The 19,281-nt window shown below is 42.0% G+C and overlaps 2 protein-coding genes across 2 annotated transcripts in view; both read right to left on the bottom strand.

Annotated features, from left to right (window-relative positions):
* Positions 1-19,281, bottom strand: part of LOC131684057 (uncharacterized) — a 249,954-nt gene that overhangs the window by 117,927 nt on the left and 112,746 nt on the right. The gene's annotated exons all lie outside the window — the stretch shown is intronic.
* On the bottom strand, positions 99-18,204 carry LOC131680631 (uncharacterized). Its single transcript, XM_058961346.1, has 9 exons — positions 17,560-18,204; positions 8,085-8,339; positions 7,030-7,926; positions 5,837-6,300; positions 5,468-5,671; positions 4,300-4,712; positions 3,230-4,085; positions 1,850-3,166; positions 99-1,759 (listed from the first exon to the last, which is right to left on the bottom strand). The coding sequence occupies exons 1-9, from the start codon at positions 17,720-17,722 to the stop codon at positions 656-658; spliced, it is 5,673 nt and encodes a 1,890-aa protein (XP_058817329.1). The 5' UTR covers positions 17,723-18,204; the 3' UTR covers positions 99-655.

The raw sequence follows: 19,281 nt of genomic DNA, 5'->3' as shown, positions 1-19,281 counted from the left end.
GTGTTCCTTTTTCAGCCTTCTCTGTCGAACAATGTCGCTTGATTGGTGTCTTCCTTAATGGGTTTTTGGAATAGTCATAAAGAAGTGAACTCGTAAGATAATTTTATTATTGATTTTTATTAAGAGTACTATTTGCTTATGCACGCTACATTGTTCAGAAACGGGGTACCCATCAATTCACTCCCATCAACTCGCTTCTTTCTTTCTATTGTTATCAGCAGCAAAAATAACGAACCAGACGAACCAAAATTATTTAATAAAAAAAAACTATAGAGATAAAATGGTTCGAGTTTGTTTATTGCAGTGGCTTCGTTTCGACTATGAGATTTTCAGTCTTTGGTTGCATCACTGAACAAAGAATGGAAGTTGTTCCTTCAGCAGCCAAAAAGACTTCGACAGCTATTCGTAATCGTGATTCATAATTCATTCATAAGTTAACGAAAAAATAATAGCGCAACCACCAGCAGCAACCTTTCGCTAGCGATAGAAAGGACGAACGATTTTGTGAAAATCCTATCTTAGTACTATTTATATAAATACGTCTATATGTATATCCGTTCTAGCATTTAAATTCAGTATTTGAGTTTTTGCCCTCTGTCACATAGCGATCGATACCTAGAAAAAAAGGTTCTGCTTCTATATAAAACTTCAAGTCTTATTGTTTCTTCTTCGCACGGTAATCTTTGATCCACTGCTCGATGCGGTCCTTGAGCTCCGTGGCCGGTATGAGCATATCCTCCGTGAGCGTTTGTCGATTGAAGGGGTCTGTATTGCTGTTCAGCAGGTGCCGCGTTATAATAGACCTGTCCATGACGGTCCCGGAAGGCAGTATCACTGGGTCGATCATCAGCGTGTCCATCAGAGGATCCTTGAAGTCATCCGGTGCGTCAGCAAACTCATCCGCATTTTGTTGATTTTGTACATAAATGTCGGCAGCTTGACGAATCAGCTTTCGGAACTTATCCACTTCCATCGTAGTTCGGATACCCATTCGTTCTAGCCGGTTAGCAGCGTCTTCGAAGAGATGTCGTTCAAAGGATCGCTCATCGGCAGCTAGCGCAGCGGCAAATTCATCACAACTCAGGTGAAGATAAATGTCAATCAGTTGACTGAGTAGTCTTCGCGGTTCCCAGCCATATTTCATAGGGTTACGTACACGCAGATCATTGCACTTTGGACCGCATAATTGTTGTAGGTTGTAATTTAACATTGAACTTAGACGATCAATTAGCTCGGGTCGTAGGAAGGGCTCCTTGATGTCGATTGTAAGATAGTGTAGCATGTCCACAGTTTCTCTTGCCAACGTCAAATAGGATCGGCACTGTCGCTCATCCTGTACTAACTGCCGCTGACGACTTTGCTGCGTTTCCTGGCCGAGCTCACTCCAGGCAGCTTCATCCATCATCAGTACCTGCGTTTCGTGGATTCGTTTCAGATACTCTAAGCACTCGTCCAGCAAGTATGTGGTATCATTCAGGAAGAAATTAACAAACTTGACAAACTGCTTGCCACATTTCGACTCATTCACGATGGCCTGTCGATGGGCCACACTATCCCAGAGTCCCTTGAACAAGTGGCTGATGTGGTAGCGGATGGTGAATTTATCGTAGAACTCGGTGCTTTGGCCGGTAGTTTCGATGTCGGTGTAGAACTTCATAAGGGCACTTACCAGGGCCGTCTGGGCCAGCTCGTGGTTGATAATCTGGAGATAGAGACGCTGCGATGTCGTCTGAATTGTTGGTGAGGTCACAAACAGAACCTGAAAGGTAAACGATGCCATTAGAGTTTTGGGTAACGAAAGCATAGCAACGAGTTTATAGTTATGTGGATAATTCAGCTTGGAACTAACCTCGATCAACTTGGCAGTGATGTAGGGATTTTTGATGAGATGCGGTGCGCATACCAACGTCAAAATCCAGGTGATGACCGAATTGTCCACGAAATCGACCACTTCAATGCTATGCTGCATGCAGAACAAAATGAAATCGGCAATATCTTCGATGTACCACTCGGGCAGGGAGCAGAAATTCTCACTTGCCACCAACGTTGAAGGCGGTTGTTTGTTGACGAATAGACCTTCGATAGGTCTGTTTTCGATCTGGTACAGCATGTATTCGCAAACAGACGAATAGAACTGCATGCAGGCACCCAACACATTCGGATCGATGACGGCAATATCGCAACCGAGCTTTGCCTTGGAGAGCTTGTTAATCTGATTGACACAACGATCCCGGACTTGATTGTTTCTGCGAGCGAGTCGAGTGTTCTCCCACTGACTCTTGCTGGAATTTAGCTCATCGACCATTCGTTGCAGTTCTTTGGTAGCTCGCAGCAGCTTATTGTAACGTTGAATCGCCGGGATGATTCCCAGGTGATGGGCATGTAGTGTCAGGAACCAACAATGGGTGACAAACTTCGGGGTTTCCCATTTTTTCTCCGACTGTAGTTTCTCTAGCCAGTCATTATACTCTTGGGATGAAAGTTTCAGTTTAGTTTCGTCTTCGATATCAATCAAGGCTTCCGGGTGATGCGGATAGAACGGATCTATTCTAGACATGTTGATTTTAACTGATAACAGTTGCAAAATGGACATAAAGTTTAGCATGAAACCGTCTTTTGCCAGAAACCGATCGTCAGCATTGTACTGAATTCGTTTGTGGTTCGTCTTTAGAATCTCCGAAACATATTTAAGTACTTCCTGACGACTGTCCAAGTTGGTCAGCAGAGAGAGAAATATTTGATGCAATACCTTTCGGGTATTGCCGAGCAGTGATTGGAAAGAGGCCGCTAAAGTTCGGTCGCAAACGTTTTCCAAAAAGTGATGCGTAGCAAATTTTGGGTTCTCGTCTAGTAGCACCGAAAGTGACAGAAAAGGTGCCAAGAAGGACACCTTGGATATTTCTCTGGCAGCGTACTTGTCTAGTGTCAGTCTTGGCAGGAAAACGACGTGTTTCACAATCAGATTGCATATTGGATTCGTATTTTCCACCTTTATTTCTACCAGCTCCTTGAGCCGATTTAACGCATCACTGACTATGTTTTCGTTGCAGATCGCGTTTTGCATGTCCACATACAGATCGTCGAGTACGATGGTGAAGATGTCTTCGAAATCGGTTTCTTTTTTACGTGATTCAGCCATCAGGCTTGTCAGAAAGTCTGATGGGACCTACAAAGATATTAACCATAATTTAAAAAATAACGATTGATGCAAAAATTATGTCGAGCCAACCTTATTCTCGTACATCAACTGAAGCAGTGGCGATTTCTCCAGTATCAACTTAGCGGGGTTATCAATTTGGGCAAAATTTTGGAAACGATTCTTTGTCAATAGAATTGCATACTTGAGCGTTTGCTGTCGGATGACTGCGGCCAATTCGGGCAGAATCTCAGCCAAATACATTTTCTTACTTTTTTTGATTTTGGTATAGCTGTACACTTCGTCGTTCGCTCGGCAGTAGCAGTTGATGAGATAGTCTAACGCCGCTACACGATTCGAGCTAAAGGCCTTTATGGTGGGCTTCGACGAACATAGCCCTATCTCGTTGTCGATTTCCATTGCCGAGCTACCACTTCCGCTCCGCTTCAACACATCATCGATATCGATTGGTCTCACCTTCTTCGGTGGAATATTACTCCAACCGTCCGAGAGGGATGCACCACTACCACCGGCATCGATTAGTTTTCCTTCGTAGAAATCCTTCACCACTTCGGTAATCACTTCTGCACAAAACTCGCGATAATTCTTTGCATCCAGTGCTTCCATGGCACTCTCTATTACCGCGCCATCTATGCAGAATCGAGGATCTGAGTAACGAATTTGGCTGTTGATATTCATGATGCGAAACGCAATCTGTTGCAGTTCCTCGCGGCTCGCTGCCTCATCACGACTCTTGTCCTCGGAGTTCGGTGGCGCTTCCAGACTGCCGATAGCCTGACTGGTAGCTTCGATCACTGGTGGAACGTCCTCTTCCATCTTGGTGGGAGATTCACCGCTACCACTGGTACTGTTGGCTGATTCGGCATCGCCGTTGTTCGTTTCGACATTGGAGGATGTCGAACTGGGCACTGCAACAGAGAGAAAAATACTTTTTATGATTGGAGTTTTATTGGCTTATTTAAATATACACTAGCAGAGTTCTTTGCCTCAATAATGATAATTTATAGACGTTATATATAGTAAAGTTTGATGATGATGAAGATTGTTCGTAATATGTTGAATAAGATATCAACATATTACGAACATTGATTTGAAACGCACAAATGGCAATTGCAAAGCATCATTATTATTCTTAGGGAAACCTGTAAAAGTCTGATTCGTCCGATGAACAACTCAACGCGAAAGAAACGGGTCCTTCACGATTAACTGCCTGGCGGTACAGCCTTAGATTAAGAGGGTCAAACGTACCATCAAAGTGCGTGCTCGTCACCTGATATCCGTCCAAATCCGACACAATGTATCTGTTGTTGTCGAGAACCTTTCGAATCTGATACGGCCCCCTATACTTGGCTTTAAGCTTGCTATTTTCTCTTGGCACTTTTACCGCCCTAATAACAACTAAATCACCTTCTTGATACACCGTGTTACGCTTGCATTTTTCATCGTGCTTTAATTTGTTGTACTTCTGCAGCTGTTTGATCTTTTCCTCCGCTTCGTTCCTAATTTTCTCGAGGTCACGATCAACGTTTGTGTTAATACCTTCCAGGATATCTGACTCTGGGTGTAACCTTTGTTTGACACCAAATAACAAGACTGCTGGACTGTTATCGATCGATCTGTTGAATTATTTAAAAGATACTCTGCCTCAAACAAGACATCATCCCAACACATTTTCCTCTCTTCAACTAGCTTTGCTAATAACGGAACTAGTACCCTGTTGTAACGCTCTATCTGTCCATTTGCTTTAGGGCAACAGGTAGCTATCAATACATGTACTATACCTTCAATAGAACAGAATGTCTCAAACTCTTTTGAAGTGAAAGCTGTTCCACGATCTGTTATTATTCTCCTCGGCTTCGAGTAATTAATAATATACGAACGAAGCGCTTTGATGACCTCACAAGTCTTAGTGGTACGAGTAGCGAAGAGTTTAATAAACTTACTGAAACCGTCTATAACTGCGAAAATGTGAATGTTTTTACGTTTTGTACTTTCCAGCGGACCTAAATGATCGACGTGAATGGTATCAAATGGAATATTGCCCTTTTCAATATTCTGTAAATATCCGTCATACTGTTTGTCTCGCGGGTTAAAGGCGACACAAGTAATGCACATCTTTCCATGATGCAAAACTTTTTTCTTCATTGCAGGGAACCAAAACATACGCTGAATTTGTGAACAAACCTTATCCGCACCAAAATGTCCCATGCTGTTATGATAACGAAATATCACAGACGATTCCATGCATTCTGGCACATAAAGCAATAATCTATTCTTCTTTTCCCTTATGTAAACAATATTGTCCCTAACCTCGTAATCCTTCAACTCTCCTTTCAGAATGGCAGTCTTGATCTTCTGGATACTAGGATCTTGAAGCTGCGCCACGTAGATCGTATTAGAAAACAAATCATTAACCGATTTCTCACCGGTCTCAAGAAGCAATATGTTAACGCGACTCAGTGCATCTACATGCTTCATACGCTCACCAGGACGGTGTTCTATTATGTATTCGAACTGTTCCAAGTAAATCGGCGACTATCTTGAATTTCAAACCGAACAGATACATACGGAAACGCTGTAAGGTGTACACAACAGTAAGGGTCTCCAATTCGAAACTATGCAGCTTGGACTCAGCGGTAGTAGTCTTTCGGCTGTAGAAAAGAACAGGGTGAAACTTACTGTCTTGCTCTTGGCGTTGGAGCAAAATACCCCCAAATACGGCGAATAGATTGCGAGTACCGGTTTTCTGATCAAACAAGCCTTCAGTCCTTCAAACGCAACTAAATGCTTGTCTTCAAACCTACACTGGACATCCTTTTTCAGCAATTCATACAACGGTTGCGCTATCTTGTTAAAGTTCAGTATGAATTTGCGAAAGTAGCTAACAAGCCCTACGATGCGGTGAAGTGCATGTACATTAACGGGAATCGGATTAGAGTGTACGGAATCTATGTGACGGTCACTAGGACTAATCGAGTTGTAGGTTATGTTGTACCCGAGATAATCGAGGGTAGTCTTTAGAAAAGAGCACTTTTCCAATTGTAGCTTAATGTGGTTGTCACTTAACGTTTTAAGAACGGACGGCAATAAATCTAAATGTTCTTCGATGGTATCGCTACTAATTAGTATATCGTCGATAAACACTGAAATTTTTCCTGACTTTATCAATTGTTCTAAAACTTTGTTAATGTAACGTACGAACGCAGCGGGTGAGTTAGCGAATCCGAACGGAAGTTTGTTAAATTCGTACTGCCCACCATCAACAACAAACGAGGTGAACTTTTTCGAATTTTCGGCAATATCCAAATGATAAAAACCGTTTTTTTTAAATCTACACTGGTAAAGTAACGCTTATCGCGTAGCTTGAGGACTAGATCCTCGATGACTGGCATCGGGAAATTATCACGCTCCGCTAACTTGTTCTGTGGTTTATAGTTTACACACGTTCTATACGTATTATTCCTCTTTCGAACCAATACAACGAGACAATAATCATTAGCCTGACTCTTTCTAATAATCCCTTTTTGCACCATCTCCTCTATAATGCCATTCAGCGCCTGCTTCTCAAAAACACTTAATTTTGCGGTTGGTACAGTGAAAGGTTTATGTTCCTTCAAGTTAATTTCTACCTCCATCTTCACTAAAGGTTCATCAGGTTTGGGTCGGTCTAGATAACATTCCTGAAATATCTTTTCAACTGTCGATGTCAATTGTTTTGTCTCGTCGACGTCGCCAACGTTTAAGTCGACATTCGTATCCCCAACCAGTACGCAAAGACAGTCATCGCTGTTACCATAAGCATCAATCAAGCTGTGAATCGAATTGCGATGCCGAGGATTTCCGGTCGAAAAGAATTCCTGCAATACCATTACCATTTATAAAGTCTCGGCCCAAGAGGACATTGACTCCTTCCGAGATCGTGTCGTCCGGTACGACAACGAGACAAGTACTAAAAACGCGATTTCCAACAATGATCGAGCTTCGAAATGATCCGTACATCTTTAAACGCGTGCCGTTAATTCCAAGTATATCTCCAGGCGGTACGTTCAGGGAATAGTCAAAATCAGATGGCAACATTGAACCTTTGATCAGACTTACCGGGGATCCGAGATCCAAAAGTACGTCAAACGTACTGCATCGAGTACCAAAGAGAATCATTACTGTTCGACGACTTCCTTCGTCCACTTTTAAGATGTAAGGCTCTGTGGTGATGATTGTGTCCTTAGCTGGACCACTTTCCTGCATAAACCTAACTTGCGGCGCCTCAAGCGTTGGTTTCGGTGTTGTAGGTGTTGTCGTAGCGACGCAGTCTGCATCGAGATGACCCACTTTTTCACATTTTGTACAACGAGGTTTTCTCTGGGGTAGCGGACACTTCGCTGATAGATGTCCTTTTTCGTTACAGTTGAAGCATCGTCGAACTGGGGTCTGCTCGTCGCTTTGTTCTTCCGTATTATCCTTCTGTTCATTGTTCTTCAATGATGATGTCTTGACGACATCCTTCCGTTGGACATTATACCGTGTATTGACAACAGCTCTCAAGCGAAGATAACGTTGTAAACAAGCGATGAGCCCGTCCACTGTATACAGTTCTTTTGACATCAGGTGCTCTTGTAGTTTGTCATCGTTGATGTTTCGAATGACGTAAGAAATGACAGCTTCCTCTGATAGGCGACCTTCTTTCGCAATGCGCTGCATGTCGTATACGTAGCTTTCTTCGTCTTCGCCTTTCATTCGTATGCGTTTCGCCATTTGAAAGTGTACATCGGCTTTTGTGCGCCATTTGAAAGTGTCGCTTTCTCTTGTGCATCAAACCACTTTCTTGCTGTTCCTGTCAATCTTGAATGTGCATAATGTAAACAAGATCGAGCTGACCATCCATACACAATTGCGTATCCTTCGATTTTGTTGATCCAGCCGGTGCTACTTCCGTCTTTGCCATTGAATGGTGGTATCAATCGTTCGACCTCCAGCGGATGAAGGAAAGTTTCATGAATCGGGTGACGCGAACGGACATTACGTTTCTCATTTGCGCCCGAGGCGGCGGTTGCACGCGAAGAAATGCTGGCAAAAGCGTCACTGGTATCGGAATCCGTTTCCATATCTCTGTAGTCGAATACTCTGACGTTGGAAGGAATCGGTTGACGTCCACTGTCGGAATTGTTCTCCTTTTTCACATTAACTAATTGTGGCACATAATTCGTTGTTGCCGTAACGGTAGCTGTGAGCCGGGGAGTCTTTTTCTTCATATGTCGAACGGTTCGCTGTCCAACGGTGGTTGCATCAGTTTCGTCAGAAGATGACATGGTGGCGTAGTCCCACTATGGCGGCTGAGCACGTTCCGGAAAATTGCAAAATTCGAGTGAAAATCTTTTTCTGCCGAAAATCACGATTTTCCTAAATCGCGGTGATCCCACTTCTGATCTGAAGCCTTAGATATCGGATAGGCTGAAGTTTGTTGCGGTTCTTAAAAAAAAGAATTCAATTACACCCGACAACGTGTGTTCTCTTGATTTTCTGTATTGAATATGATGACAATAGTGGCAAAGATAGTCGTGCCGGATGTGTAGCTGAATATGTGTGCTATGAAGTATGATGTGAAGGTTTAGCTGTGTAGTTCTAGAAATGAAGGCCCGAGTAAAAAAGAAAATTCCAACTGCTACACGAGTTTAAAGTTTTATTCGCAGCATTCTTTACATTATATTATCGTCATAATTCATGCTTATTGTTACATATTCTAAATGTAGCTGAAGAAATCCTTTATCCAGTACTATCATTATCTAATTTTTTTTATGTTTTGCGACTTGATCCGGTCTGACTTAACACCGAGAAAGTGTGGACGAGACAGGCAACGTCGCCCAATTAAACACTGCTTAAGGCCAGTTGTAGTTAGTTGGTCGTTAGGGAATACATCTGCCAGGAAGATCTCGGAGTTAAAGCTATAAGAGTTGAATCAGAGGAGGAGAAGCGAGAATCCCGGAAAGCACCACGATTCGCGTTGGCGACCGGTATGAGACCGGACTGCTGTGGAAGCAGGATTGTTTTGAGTTTCCTGATAGCTATGATATGGCTCTCAAACGTCTGCAGTGTCTTGAACGAAGAATGACCCGAGAGCCAACTTAAAAGGAAAATCTTCACCAGCAAATAAAGGAATATCAAGAAAAGCAATACGCTCACCGTGCAAGCGAAGCAGAATTACAGAGTGCTGACCCGAGGAAAATTCGGTATCTCCCAGTAGGCACTGTGGTGAACCCAAAAAAGCCAAATAAAGTACGGCTAATTTGGGATGCTGCAGCGAAGGTCGAGAGTGTGTCCCTGAACAGCATGTTGATGAAAGGTCCCGATTTGTTAGTATCTCTTCCGGCAGTGCTGTTTCGATTTCGAGAAGGATCAATCGCTGTGAGCGCAGATGTGAAAGAAATGTTTCACCAAGTTCAAATAAGGACCGCCGACCGCCACTCGCAGATATTTCTTTGGAGGGAAGACCCGTCAAAAGCAACTGAAATCTACCTCATGAACGTAGCCACCTTCGGTGCAACGTGCTCCCCTTGCTCTGCGCAATATATAAAAAACAAAAACGCACAGGAATTCAACGAAAAGTTTCCAAAGGCAGCCGAGGCCGTTTTGAAAGGCCATTATGTTGACGACTATGTCGACAGTTTTAATACGATTGAAGAGGCACGAGAAATAGCCTGGCAAGTAAAGTGGATTCAATCCAAAGCGGGATTCGATTTACGCAATTGGCTGAGTAATTCTCCCGTACTGCATGCGGTCCGGATCATCGAATGAAAAGATAAAGGATCGGATGTTGGGCGGTGGTGAGTCCTCGGAACGAGTTTTAGGAATGCTGTGGTCACCTGAAGACGACTCGCTCGGGTTCTCTGCAAAAATGAGAGCTGATGTACAGCTGCTCATAGATGAAAATAAAAGACCAACAAAAAGACAGATGATCAGATGTGTTATGACCATCTACGACCCTCTGGGACTGCTTACATCAATACTCGTCCATGGAAAAGTGTTGATTCAACAAATTTGGCGCTCTAGAGTCGGATGGGATGACTGGATCGACGATGTCGCTTTCGAAAGGTGGCTGCAATGGATAGAGATGATACCAGAGGTCAACCAAATTCGAGTACCGCGATGCTACCATGGCATCAGATCACGCCTGTACACGGATATCCAGCTGCATGTATTCGTTGATGCTAGCGAAGCTGCGTATGTGTGTGCAGCATACTTCCGATATTTAATCGACGATGGAACGGCCACTACCATTCTGGTGACGGCGAAATCAAAGGTTGATCCTCTTAGACCAATTTCCATTCCTCGTCTTGAGCTAAACGCTGCAGTACTTGGAGCTCGAGTAGCGAAATTTGTAAAGGAAAATCATCGAGTGGAAATTTCAAAAACCGTCTTCTGGAGCGACTCAACTACGGTATTAGCATGGATCAATCGAGACCCCAAAAAGTATCGGCAGTACATTGCGCATAGAGTGGGTGAAATCTTATCGCTCTCAGAAGTAGGCCAGTGGCGATGAGTACCATCCAAAATGAATGCAGCTGACGAAGCTACGAAATGGGGTAAAGGGCCGTATTTTGACGGGAACAGTCGTTGGTTCAAAGGGCCTTCCTTACGTGACGATCAGGAAACTGAATGGCCTCAACAGTTTGTAACCCCATTATGTACAGATGAGGAAATCCGATCGTGCTTCACGCACCACACGATTCAAAATCGTAGCCAGCTACTGGATTATAATCGATTCTCGAAATGGGCCGCCATGCTTCGAACTATGGCGTATGTGTTGCGGTACATAAACATTCTGAAAGTAAAACGTACTGGATTCGAGATTTGCGTCCTTCGTCTCACACAGGAAGAATTGCAGAATGCAGAACGGGCCATTTGGAAGGTCGTGCAGTGAGAGTTCTACAAGGATGAAATCCTGGCATTAGAGAAAGGCTTTCAATCACCAGATATGCCAGCTCAAACAATCGACAAAGGTAGCTCGATATATACGTATTCGCTAGCAGTAGATGAACTATGGACAGTCGAGCTAAATCAGCATCGAACATACCATCAGAAGCGAAATGTCCAGTAATTTTGCCAAAAAATCATCGAGTGACAGAACTGATTCTCAATGATTATCACTACAAATATCATCACGCTAATCCAGAAACGATTACAAACGAGGTCCGCCAACGATTTATTGTTCCTTTCCTGCGTGTTGCAGTAAGGCGCATGTCGAGGAACTGCCAACTTTGCAGAATCAAGCGGGCTCAACCATCAACGCCAAGAATGGCACCTCTACCAGCCTCCAGGTTGGCGTCCTTCGTTCGTCCCTTTTCGTATGTAGGACTGGACTACTTCGGGCCTATTATGGTGCGTCAAGAAAGAGGAGAGGTAAAGCGGAGGATAGCTCTTTTCACCTGTCTGACGATAAGGGCCGTGCATGTAAAAGTGATTCACAACCTGACCACCGAAGCTTGCATAAAAAGTGTGCGAAGGTTCGTTTGTCGCCGAGGAGCTCCACTTGAAATCTACAACGACAACGCGACGAATTTTGTGGGAGTCGATGTCATTCTACGAGGTCAGGTGAGCAAAATCAACACAGAATTGGCAGACACGTTTACTAGCACGTTCAGCAAGTGGCAATTTATACCTCCTGCATGTCCGCATATGGGGGGCTACTGGGACAGACTGGTGAGATCCATTAAGACGGCGATGTCTCAAATTTCTTCTCGTCGACTTTTAGATGACGAGGGTTACTCACTTTGGTCACCGAAGCAGAGGCGATAGTCAATTTACGTCCCTTGACATACATGCCTCTAGACACACCTGCCCAAGAGTCGCTGACTCCAAACCACCATTTGATACGTCTGGTGTCTAGGTCCTACGTTGTGTTAATTTTACAGTCCAAAATTGGCAGGAATCCAAAAATCCACCTTGCAGGTAAGTATTCGCAATACTTCATGTGGAACGGCAGCGGACGGCGACGAAAAGGTAGGCATAGTAGAGTTCGGATTTAAAATTATACTATTACTTGCTAGTGCAGCTACAAGACCGACCGCTCACGGCGGTAGTCCAATAGCGAAAGTAGTTCTAGCGGAGTTAAACAGCCTACTGCAGAGCTAACTACAACTGATGCGGCGCTTAAAGGAGGGTGGAATCAAATTCGCCATCAGTTGGACACGTTTTGGCGACGTTGGACTAAGGAATATTTACCAACCATAACACGGAGAACTAAATGGTTTAACCCTTAAAGGCGCAAATCAATTTTTTTTAAATATTCTGAAAATTGTCTCACAGCTTTGATACGTTACTATGATAATTTTGAGATGGTTTTTCGCAATGTTGTTTTAAAACAACATTGCGCATTTAAGGGTTAAGGAAGTTAAACCAGTGGCAGTCGGTGATTGGATTCGAGGACGCATAACAAGAACGATCACCGCTAAGGATGGCAGAGTGCGTCAGGCAGTAGTTTCCACATCTATGGGTGAGTTTCGACGTCCAGTCGTAAAGCTCGCTGTATTAGATATTAATGATGTTGGTAAAACTGCAGCATACACGCAGTCTTACGGGGGCCGGGATGTTACCACGAACATGACTGGTAACCCTACACTGATCGATCATGCTGTGTGGGAATAGACATGAGAGAAGGGAATATAAATGCTAGCTACGAAATAAGATAAAATAAAAAAGAGAAGATAGAGGGAAGAAGTAAATGGTAATGATCAAGCGTGTTTAACCAAAATCTATTTTGTTTCCGCGATAACTACGACTACAAGAGGTAAAATTACTTCTAGTTTGTAAAAATTTATTTCTAATTTCAATTAATTTGTCGCAGAATCGATTTGGGGTTAGAATCCTATGTGACTAATATGAGCCACATTTAATGCTTGAATTATTCAATAAGCACAAGTAAGGGATTTCCATTTTTTCAATATTACATAAACACGTTATGCTAACATTATTCTTAATAGGTATTACGTGAAAATCTCAAGCAGTAATCCGTAGTGCCGAAGGTGGTTTGAATTCGCACTAAAAAATTGTGAGTTAAGTGAGGTTATGCTAGACTAAGTTTATTGAAATAAATATATTCCAGCTGAAGTTGATCACACACTAAACCTGGATCTGCTCTCGGAATTGAAGAATCCCAATAACACTTACTTTTGATCATTGTTGTGTGTTTACCGTAAATACTCAACCACTCATTTAATGTCGTTATCGTATATTCGAGGATTTGAGGGCACGATATAAATAAAACAAATGCATTATTGTTGAATCTAGTAATGGGCACTGTTTCAACTCGCCTTTGTTTCAAATCTCCTCGGTCTCCCCTATTAATTTTCATTCATAGTGAAGAGCGATGGTCAGGTGTACCCTCTGCCGCTTGCTGATCATTCTGTCTGTCTGTTCGCTTGTATTTACGCCCATATCGCCATCGCTAGAATGGCTCTGGTTGTCGCTGTTAGATGTTTGCTGCTTTTTGTGTTTTCGTGTGACTTTCGTATAGCCTTACTTATTTCTTCCCTGCGTACGGTATTGGCTTTGGGATACCGTGGAATATTGTTTGTCTGGCATTTATTTTTTGGCCGGCTGTCTGTGGTGTATCAGCAGATGTCCGAGGTTGTTTGGTAGTGCCATGATCTGGGGCCCTATTCTCACAGTCACGTCACCTAGTGACTAGAAGGAAATTTTGGAAAGTGACGTGACTGTGAGAATAGGGCCCCTGATCTCGAAAGTCAAATAAGACGGTATAGGTTGGTCCGGACGCATTGGCACAACCCGAAAACCGTTGAGAATGCCAGGGAAAAAGCTTGATCAAGTGTCGTTAGAGACGGATTCCACTTCTCCATACTTCGACATAAATCTTTTAATATAATCTGTGCTAGTAAAAGGTGCCAGATCATGGAGGCGTATTTCTGTTACATCAAGGTCCATATACACGGGGATCTTGACGTTTTCATATTCTACCTCATGTTGCATGTTGTTCTTTGCTGCGAAGTATTCTGCCTTGGCCAAGGCACCTCACACACTGCAAGTCTAAGATGGGTCTACGTAAAGTCAATCGCGATTGTGTTGTTTCGTTATGGGCGAAATTTACCTTTCAGGTTCACTCATTTTACTCGCAGTTAGGTGCATCGGAACTGCTGTGTCTATATGTTTCACGGGTTCTATCACATTCACCCGAAAGTCATTTACCCGAATGACGTTCGCCCGAAAGCTATTTACCCGAATGGACCATTTACCCGAGTGTCATTGATCAGAATGGACCATTTACCCGAATGCCATAAAATCGAATAAACCACTTGCCCGAATGTCATTAACCCGAATACATATAAGATATTTTACTGTTTACTAGTGTTTCAATTCCAACTAAAGAAAAAGAACACTACACAATACTAGTGTCCAACAAGCGAGCGGGCTTCTATAGCCATTCTCTCAGCTTTCGGTGCTTTGGTCAGTTCATAAAATGACGAATAATAAATCGATTTTTCGGGGTCTTACAAACGAAGAATTGCATATCGCACCGTTGCTCATATCAGTGTCATTAAAAATTAAACATCACCATGCACCCATCGTCATCACATTCTATATCATTGCGATCGATAGCGAGTTCGGACACGACGTGAGATCAGAAAACTATTAGCGATATCATCATCTCCATCGTTTAAACCACCGCATGCTAAATCTCAAAAGGAGTTTGATGCCCAGAAAACAGTTTGTAACCAAATAGCCCTCGCAAGTAAACTGGTGATCAACTCGTTTGTCCGATTTACTCAAACATAAGGATTGATTTCTTCTTTCAAACAAGAGCAATTCTTTGAACATTTATATGAATCTGTACTGAAATCTAAATGAATTGTGACAAGTTTTTTTCGTACCATAAACTCATTGACCCTTATTCGAAACGAGTGTTATGCCAAATGTCTTTCAAAGCATAGAATATACAGTTAGATCAATGGTCTTATTCGAAATGGCTAACAACCATATAATTTCTTATTCCTAACAGATTAAAGGTTCAGTCAACAATCTGTAAACATGCATAACGCTGCATTATTTATGTCGCGATGTTCCACCCGAACCACAGGAATGTGATGATTTGGATCACATCGATTAACGTTACAGTAAAATATTAAACGGAGAACCTTTTCTAAACTTAAACAGAGAAACGAACAAAAATCGAAAACGAAAAAGATATTTTCCGCACCGTTTGTTAGATCTTCATGAAAATCAAGCAGCTGTACTGTAACAATATTCTACATAAGCTCTGTTTGTTACACTAACATTCCTTTCCTTCTCCGATGACTGTAAGGACGTGGCCGGCGCAGTTATTGCTATTTCAAAGTATAGAACTCTCGAAACGTGCACATTGAGGATGGATAGCTACACTCAGGCACCATTCGTTGATTCTCATGCTCATGTTTTGTAGCGTATTATAAAACTTGGTAATTGTTTACTTTAGCTACTTTTCCCCCTGTAAGTGGAAAACATGTTTTTCTTTCGTGAATATGCTAGTTTAGTGTTGCAGATTCATAAAAAAGAAGCGGAAAGCGAAAATTTTTAATAATTTATTAATGAGACTAAAAATAAGTTCTACCTACTAACCTTGCACATAGGGTTATTGTACTCCCGAAAGTAAGGTTTTTGGCGAAGCTAGTTTAATGCGGCTATGCCGCATAGCCGACTCCAAGGATCCGAAGCGGCGCAAAGCCGCTGAGGATCCGCTGGACGAGCCTACCTTGTACTTGTCATCAGAAACGCAAGCAAACCTGTGATCCACTCGTTTGCCCGGTATACTCAAACATAGGGGCTATCCCTAATTTAAGTCCGACTGAGCGGCAGCGAAGTCGGACAGCACCCAATTGAAACGATGTGGCGTAGCCACATTAGGCAGTGACAATAATTTAATTTTTGCCGATGAATACAATCCTATTGTTACTAAATAAAACATTGTTAGTGCCTAATGTGGCTACGCCACATCGATTTTTTTCTCATGCTGTCCGACTTCGCTACCGCTCAGTCGGACTTAAACTAGGGATAGCCCCTATGTTTGAGTATACCGAGCAAACGAGTGGATCACAGGTTCGCTTACGTTTCCGATGACGAGTACGAGGACTACGGCTATGCGGCATAGCCGCATTAAACTAGCTTCGCCAAAAACCTTACTTTCGGGAGCACAATAACCCTATGAACAAAGTTATTAGGTATAACTTACTTTAAAGCTAATTAATGAATTATTACAAATTTTCGCTTTCCGCCTCATTTTTATGAATCTACAACACTAAACTAGCATATTCACGAAAGAAAAACATGTTTTCCACTTACAGGGGGAAAAGTAGCTAAAGTAAACAATTACCTAAAACTTCGATTGTTACATGACTATAATTGGTCGATTGTGTGCGCCTCCCATCATCACTAAGCTGTACCTAGATAAAACACAACTGTAGTTTGGAAGCTCGATTGGCAGCAGTGACGATTATGATATATAACAGGCCAAATTCCAGTCGACATTAGGATTTCTTTGGCTTATTCGAGATCACTCACTATTGTGTTCCGTTGACAATTTTTTTTTCTTAAGTAGGTATGTAGTACGTAAATATTGTTTCGCCTTCGCAGGCTGGGTTCAGCGATTCAGAAAAAATTGCTCTTGCCAATTATAGAGCTGGTCAAATGTGATTGAAACGTAAAAAATAAAAATATTTTGAGCTTGTTGTGGAAGCCAGACATAAATTAGCGACGAAGAAAACAACAAAACAAGCCAATTCTTGCTTGGTGGAATACGTTGTACAAAAATTGCAAATCCTAATATACTTGTGAATCGAGTGGAATCGGAGATTTCTCAAACAGTGAAAAATTAATCACTGCAAAATGCACTGAGCTAATATATAAGTATCCCACACGAAAACAATCTTGTTGAAGTAACGAAATGTTTATGAACAATTTCAATTAAAAAAAATAATATTTAAATTTATGGCTCATGGAGGAATGCGCAGAGAATCGCAATTAAGGCGTGTCACGTGGCTCCTGTTCGAATTTTGCCAATCAATATGGACAGTTATCAAATTAAGTGTTTGTCAATGCAAAACGAGTTTTATTTTTCAATTTTTAGTTTCATTTTTTCAAATTTGATTTAAAAACAATTTACCACCGCGACTCAAAAATAAATTTATTTTTTCTTTGACGCATCAAAAAAAAAAAAAAAAATAAAACTTTAAAACGCATTAAACTTTCAGCCGTGAAATCAATTTTGGTTCACCAACTCCGTACAATCTAAAAAAACTAGGTCATCCATCCTTCACTGTTGCACTGCCCACAGGCAAAAATAAAATTCCAAAATACAAAGCACTTCGTTTCGCATCACAATTCGATGCACTTCCCTGTAGGCCCTTACGAAAAAGACTTACCTTCCTCGCTGGGAGCCGATGCCACGGGAACAACTTGGCTGGGGGGCTCCGGCTGTTGACCACCATCCAGGACGTTGACGGTTGGTACGGACAGAGGTCTGCTACTTCCTGTTTCCAGCTTCCGCAAACGTCTCGCTCGAATTTCTTCCGGTGTGAGCTCCATATCGGACTGCTTCCTCTTTGCTTGTTGAACTTCCACTTTAGAGGCCGTTTTTCTTCGCTGTCCCACGACGAGAAAATAGGCAAACACAAAGCCTTTTGTTTTTCACTGTACGAGTGAGTGCTCGCTCGTCGCACTTTCTTTCGCTGCTTTTTGTCGTTTCGCCGAGACGATGAAAATATACGGAAGGCGAGTAACCTAAAGATTTTTGTTCCCGACGCAACAGAATTCGATTTTTTCTTCTTCGACTGTTCGTTTTTCTCCGTAAAAAACTGATGTGATCGTGCTGTCCGCAGACAACAACGCACAAGATTTATCGCTTTATTTTGTTGGTTTCTACACGTCGCGAACAGATTTTTCTGTTTTTCTCATGAATCAGCAGACTGCTTTAAACTCTTGTAGGTAGACGAGAAAATTTTGTCTAGTCACTTTTTCACCAATCAGCACACACATCACCGTTTGCTCTGCTGGTTCGCTCGCTTGATCGCATCTTCTTCTTTATTTATCTTTTTTTGCAGTGAAAACGTCAAAATATCTGTCATTGATAATGCCCAGCGGTTTTGCCTGAAGGTTCCGAATATGGATACCAGGGTGGCCAGATTCGATTACTTTTGGCTGTGAATCATTTGGCAAAATTTTTAATTTTTTGTGAAAAGTTATTTGCAAAATAATCCTGCTCTGGACTTGAGCATGGTTAATTTTGACAGTGCAATAGTTAAATTTTACAACTCGATAGTTAATATTTTTTGTTCATGATACATAAAGAAAGGAAATATTTTCTGTTCATAATTGGGGTTGTTAATATTTTTCAGAAAGCAAAGGGAGCCAGAATAGAAATCGACATAGATTTTTCATTAGGGCTTAAATCGCAAATGTAAACAAACTGCGTTTTCGCTATTACGACATTATGCAACAAAAATACTACAAGATTGAGGTGAAAATTAGTTAAAATGGTTTTTAGTTCGATGTATAATTAAAGAAAACAAAACGGCGAAACATGCATTTTCTTCGAGATTTCGACTTAGGCCCTTCTTCTCATATGGAATATAAAGGCCAAACTTACATTTTTAGACAGAAGCGGGCGTACGGTTATTATTCACAAATAAAAGAATAAACGACGATTCTGTTATATAAATGATAAGCAATATCTACTATGATCATGTCTCGACGAACATATGATTACGGCCTAAAAGCCAACCGTCAAAATCCACTTTGAATGGAAATTCCAGACAAACCGTTACTAGTCGAACACAGCTCACAACAGTTTATGAAAGAGAAAACTTTTCTCTTTCGTTTACTACCAACATCTGTGATTGGCGTGTAACGGTTTGTCCGGAATTTCCATTCAAAGTGGATTTTGACAGTTGGCTTTTAGGCCGTAATCATATGTTTGTCGAGATGTCTACTCGATAGTTGTTGCACATAAACATTCGAATATTTCGATATTTTCATGAAATTTGAAGAAAAGATTCACGCGCCCTTTCTTTTACATTGGATTTCTATGCGCCCATTTGCTGAGCCCTATTAAAAGGTATACTGTCAAGCTCGCCCATTTACCCAGC

Source organism: Topomyia yanbarensis, chromosome 2 (assembly GCF_030247195.1).
Source record: "Topomyia yanbarensis strain Yona2022 chromosome 2, ASM3024719v1, whole genome shotgun sequence".
NCBI classification, from domain to species: Eukaryota; Metazoa; Arthropoda; class Insecta; order Diptera; family Culicidae; genus Topomyia; species Topomyia yanbarensis.
This window is presented reverse-complemented; position numbering and strand designations above follow the sequence as displayed.

Bases quoted from the DNA above. Each gene is read 5' to 3' on its own strand.
- LOC131680631 (XM_058961346.1), bottom strand. From the start codon at position 17,722: ATGGAGCTCACACCGGAAGAAATTCGAGCGAGACGTTTGCGGAAGCTG. The intron at 6,301-7,029 runs GTAATGGTATTG...GAAAAATTTCAG, and splicing joins GGGCCGAGACTTTATAAATG to TGTTTATCGACGATATACTA. The intron at 4,086-4,299 runs GTTTCCCTAAGA...AATCATAAAAAG, and splicing joins GACGAATCAGACTTTTACAG to TATTTTTCTCTCTGTTGCAG.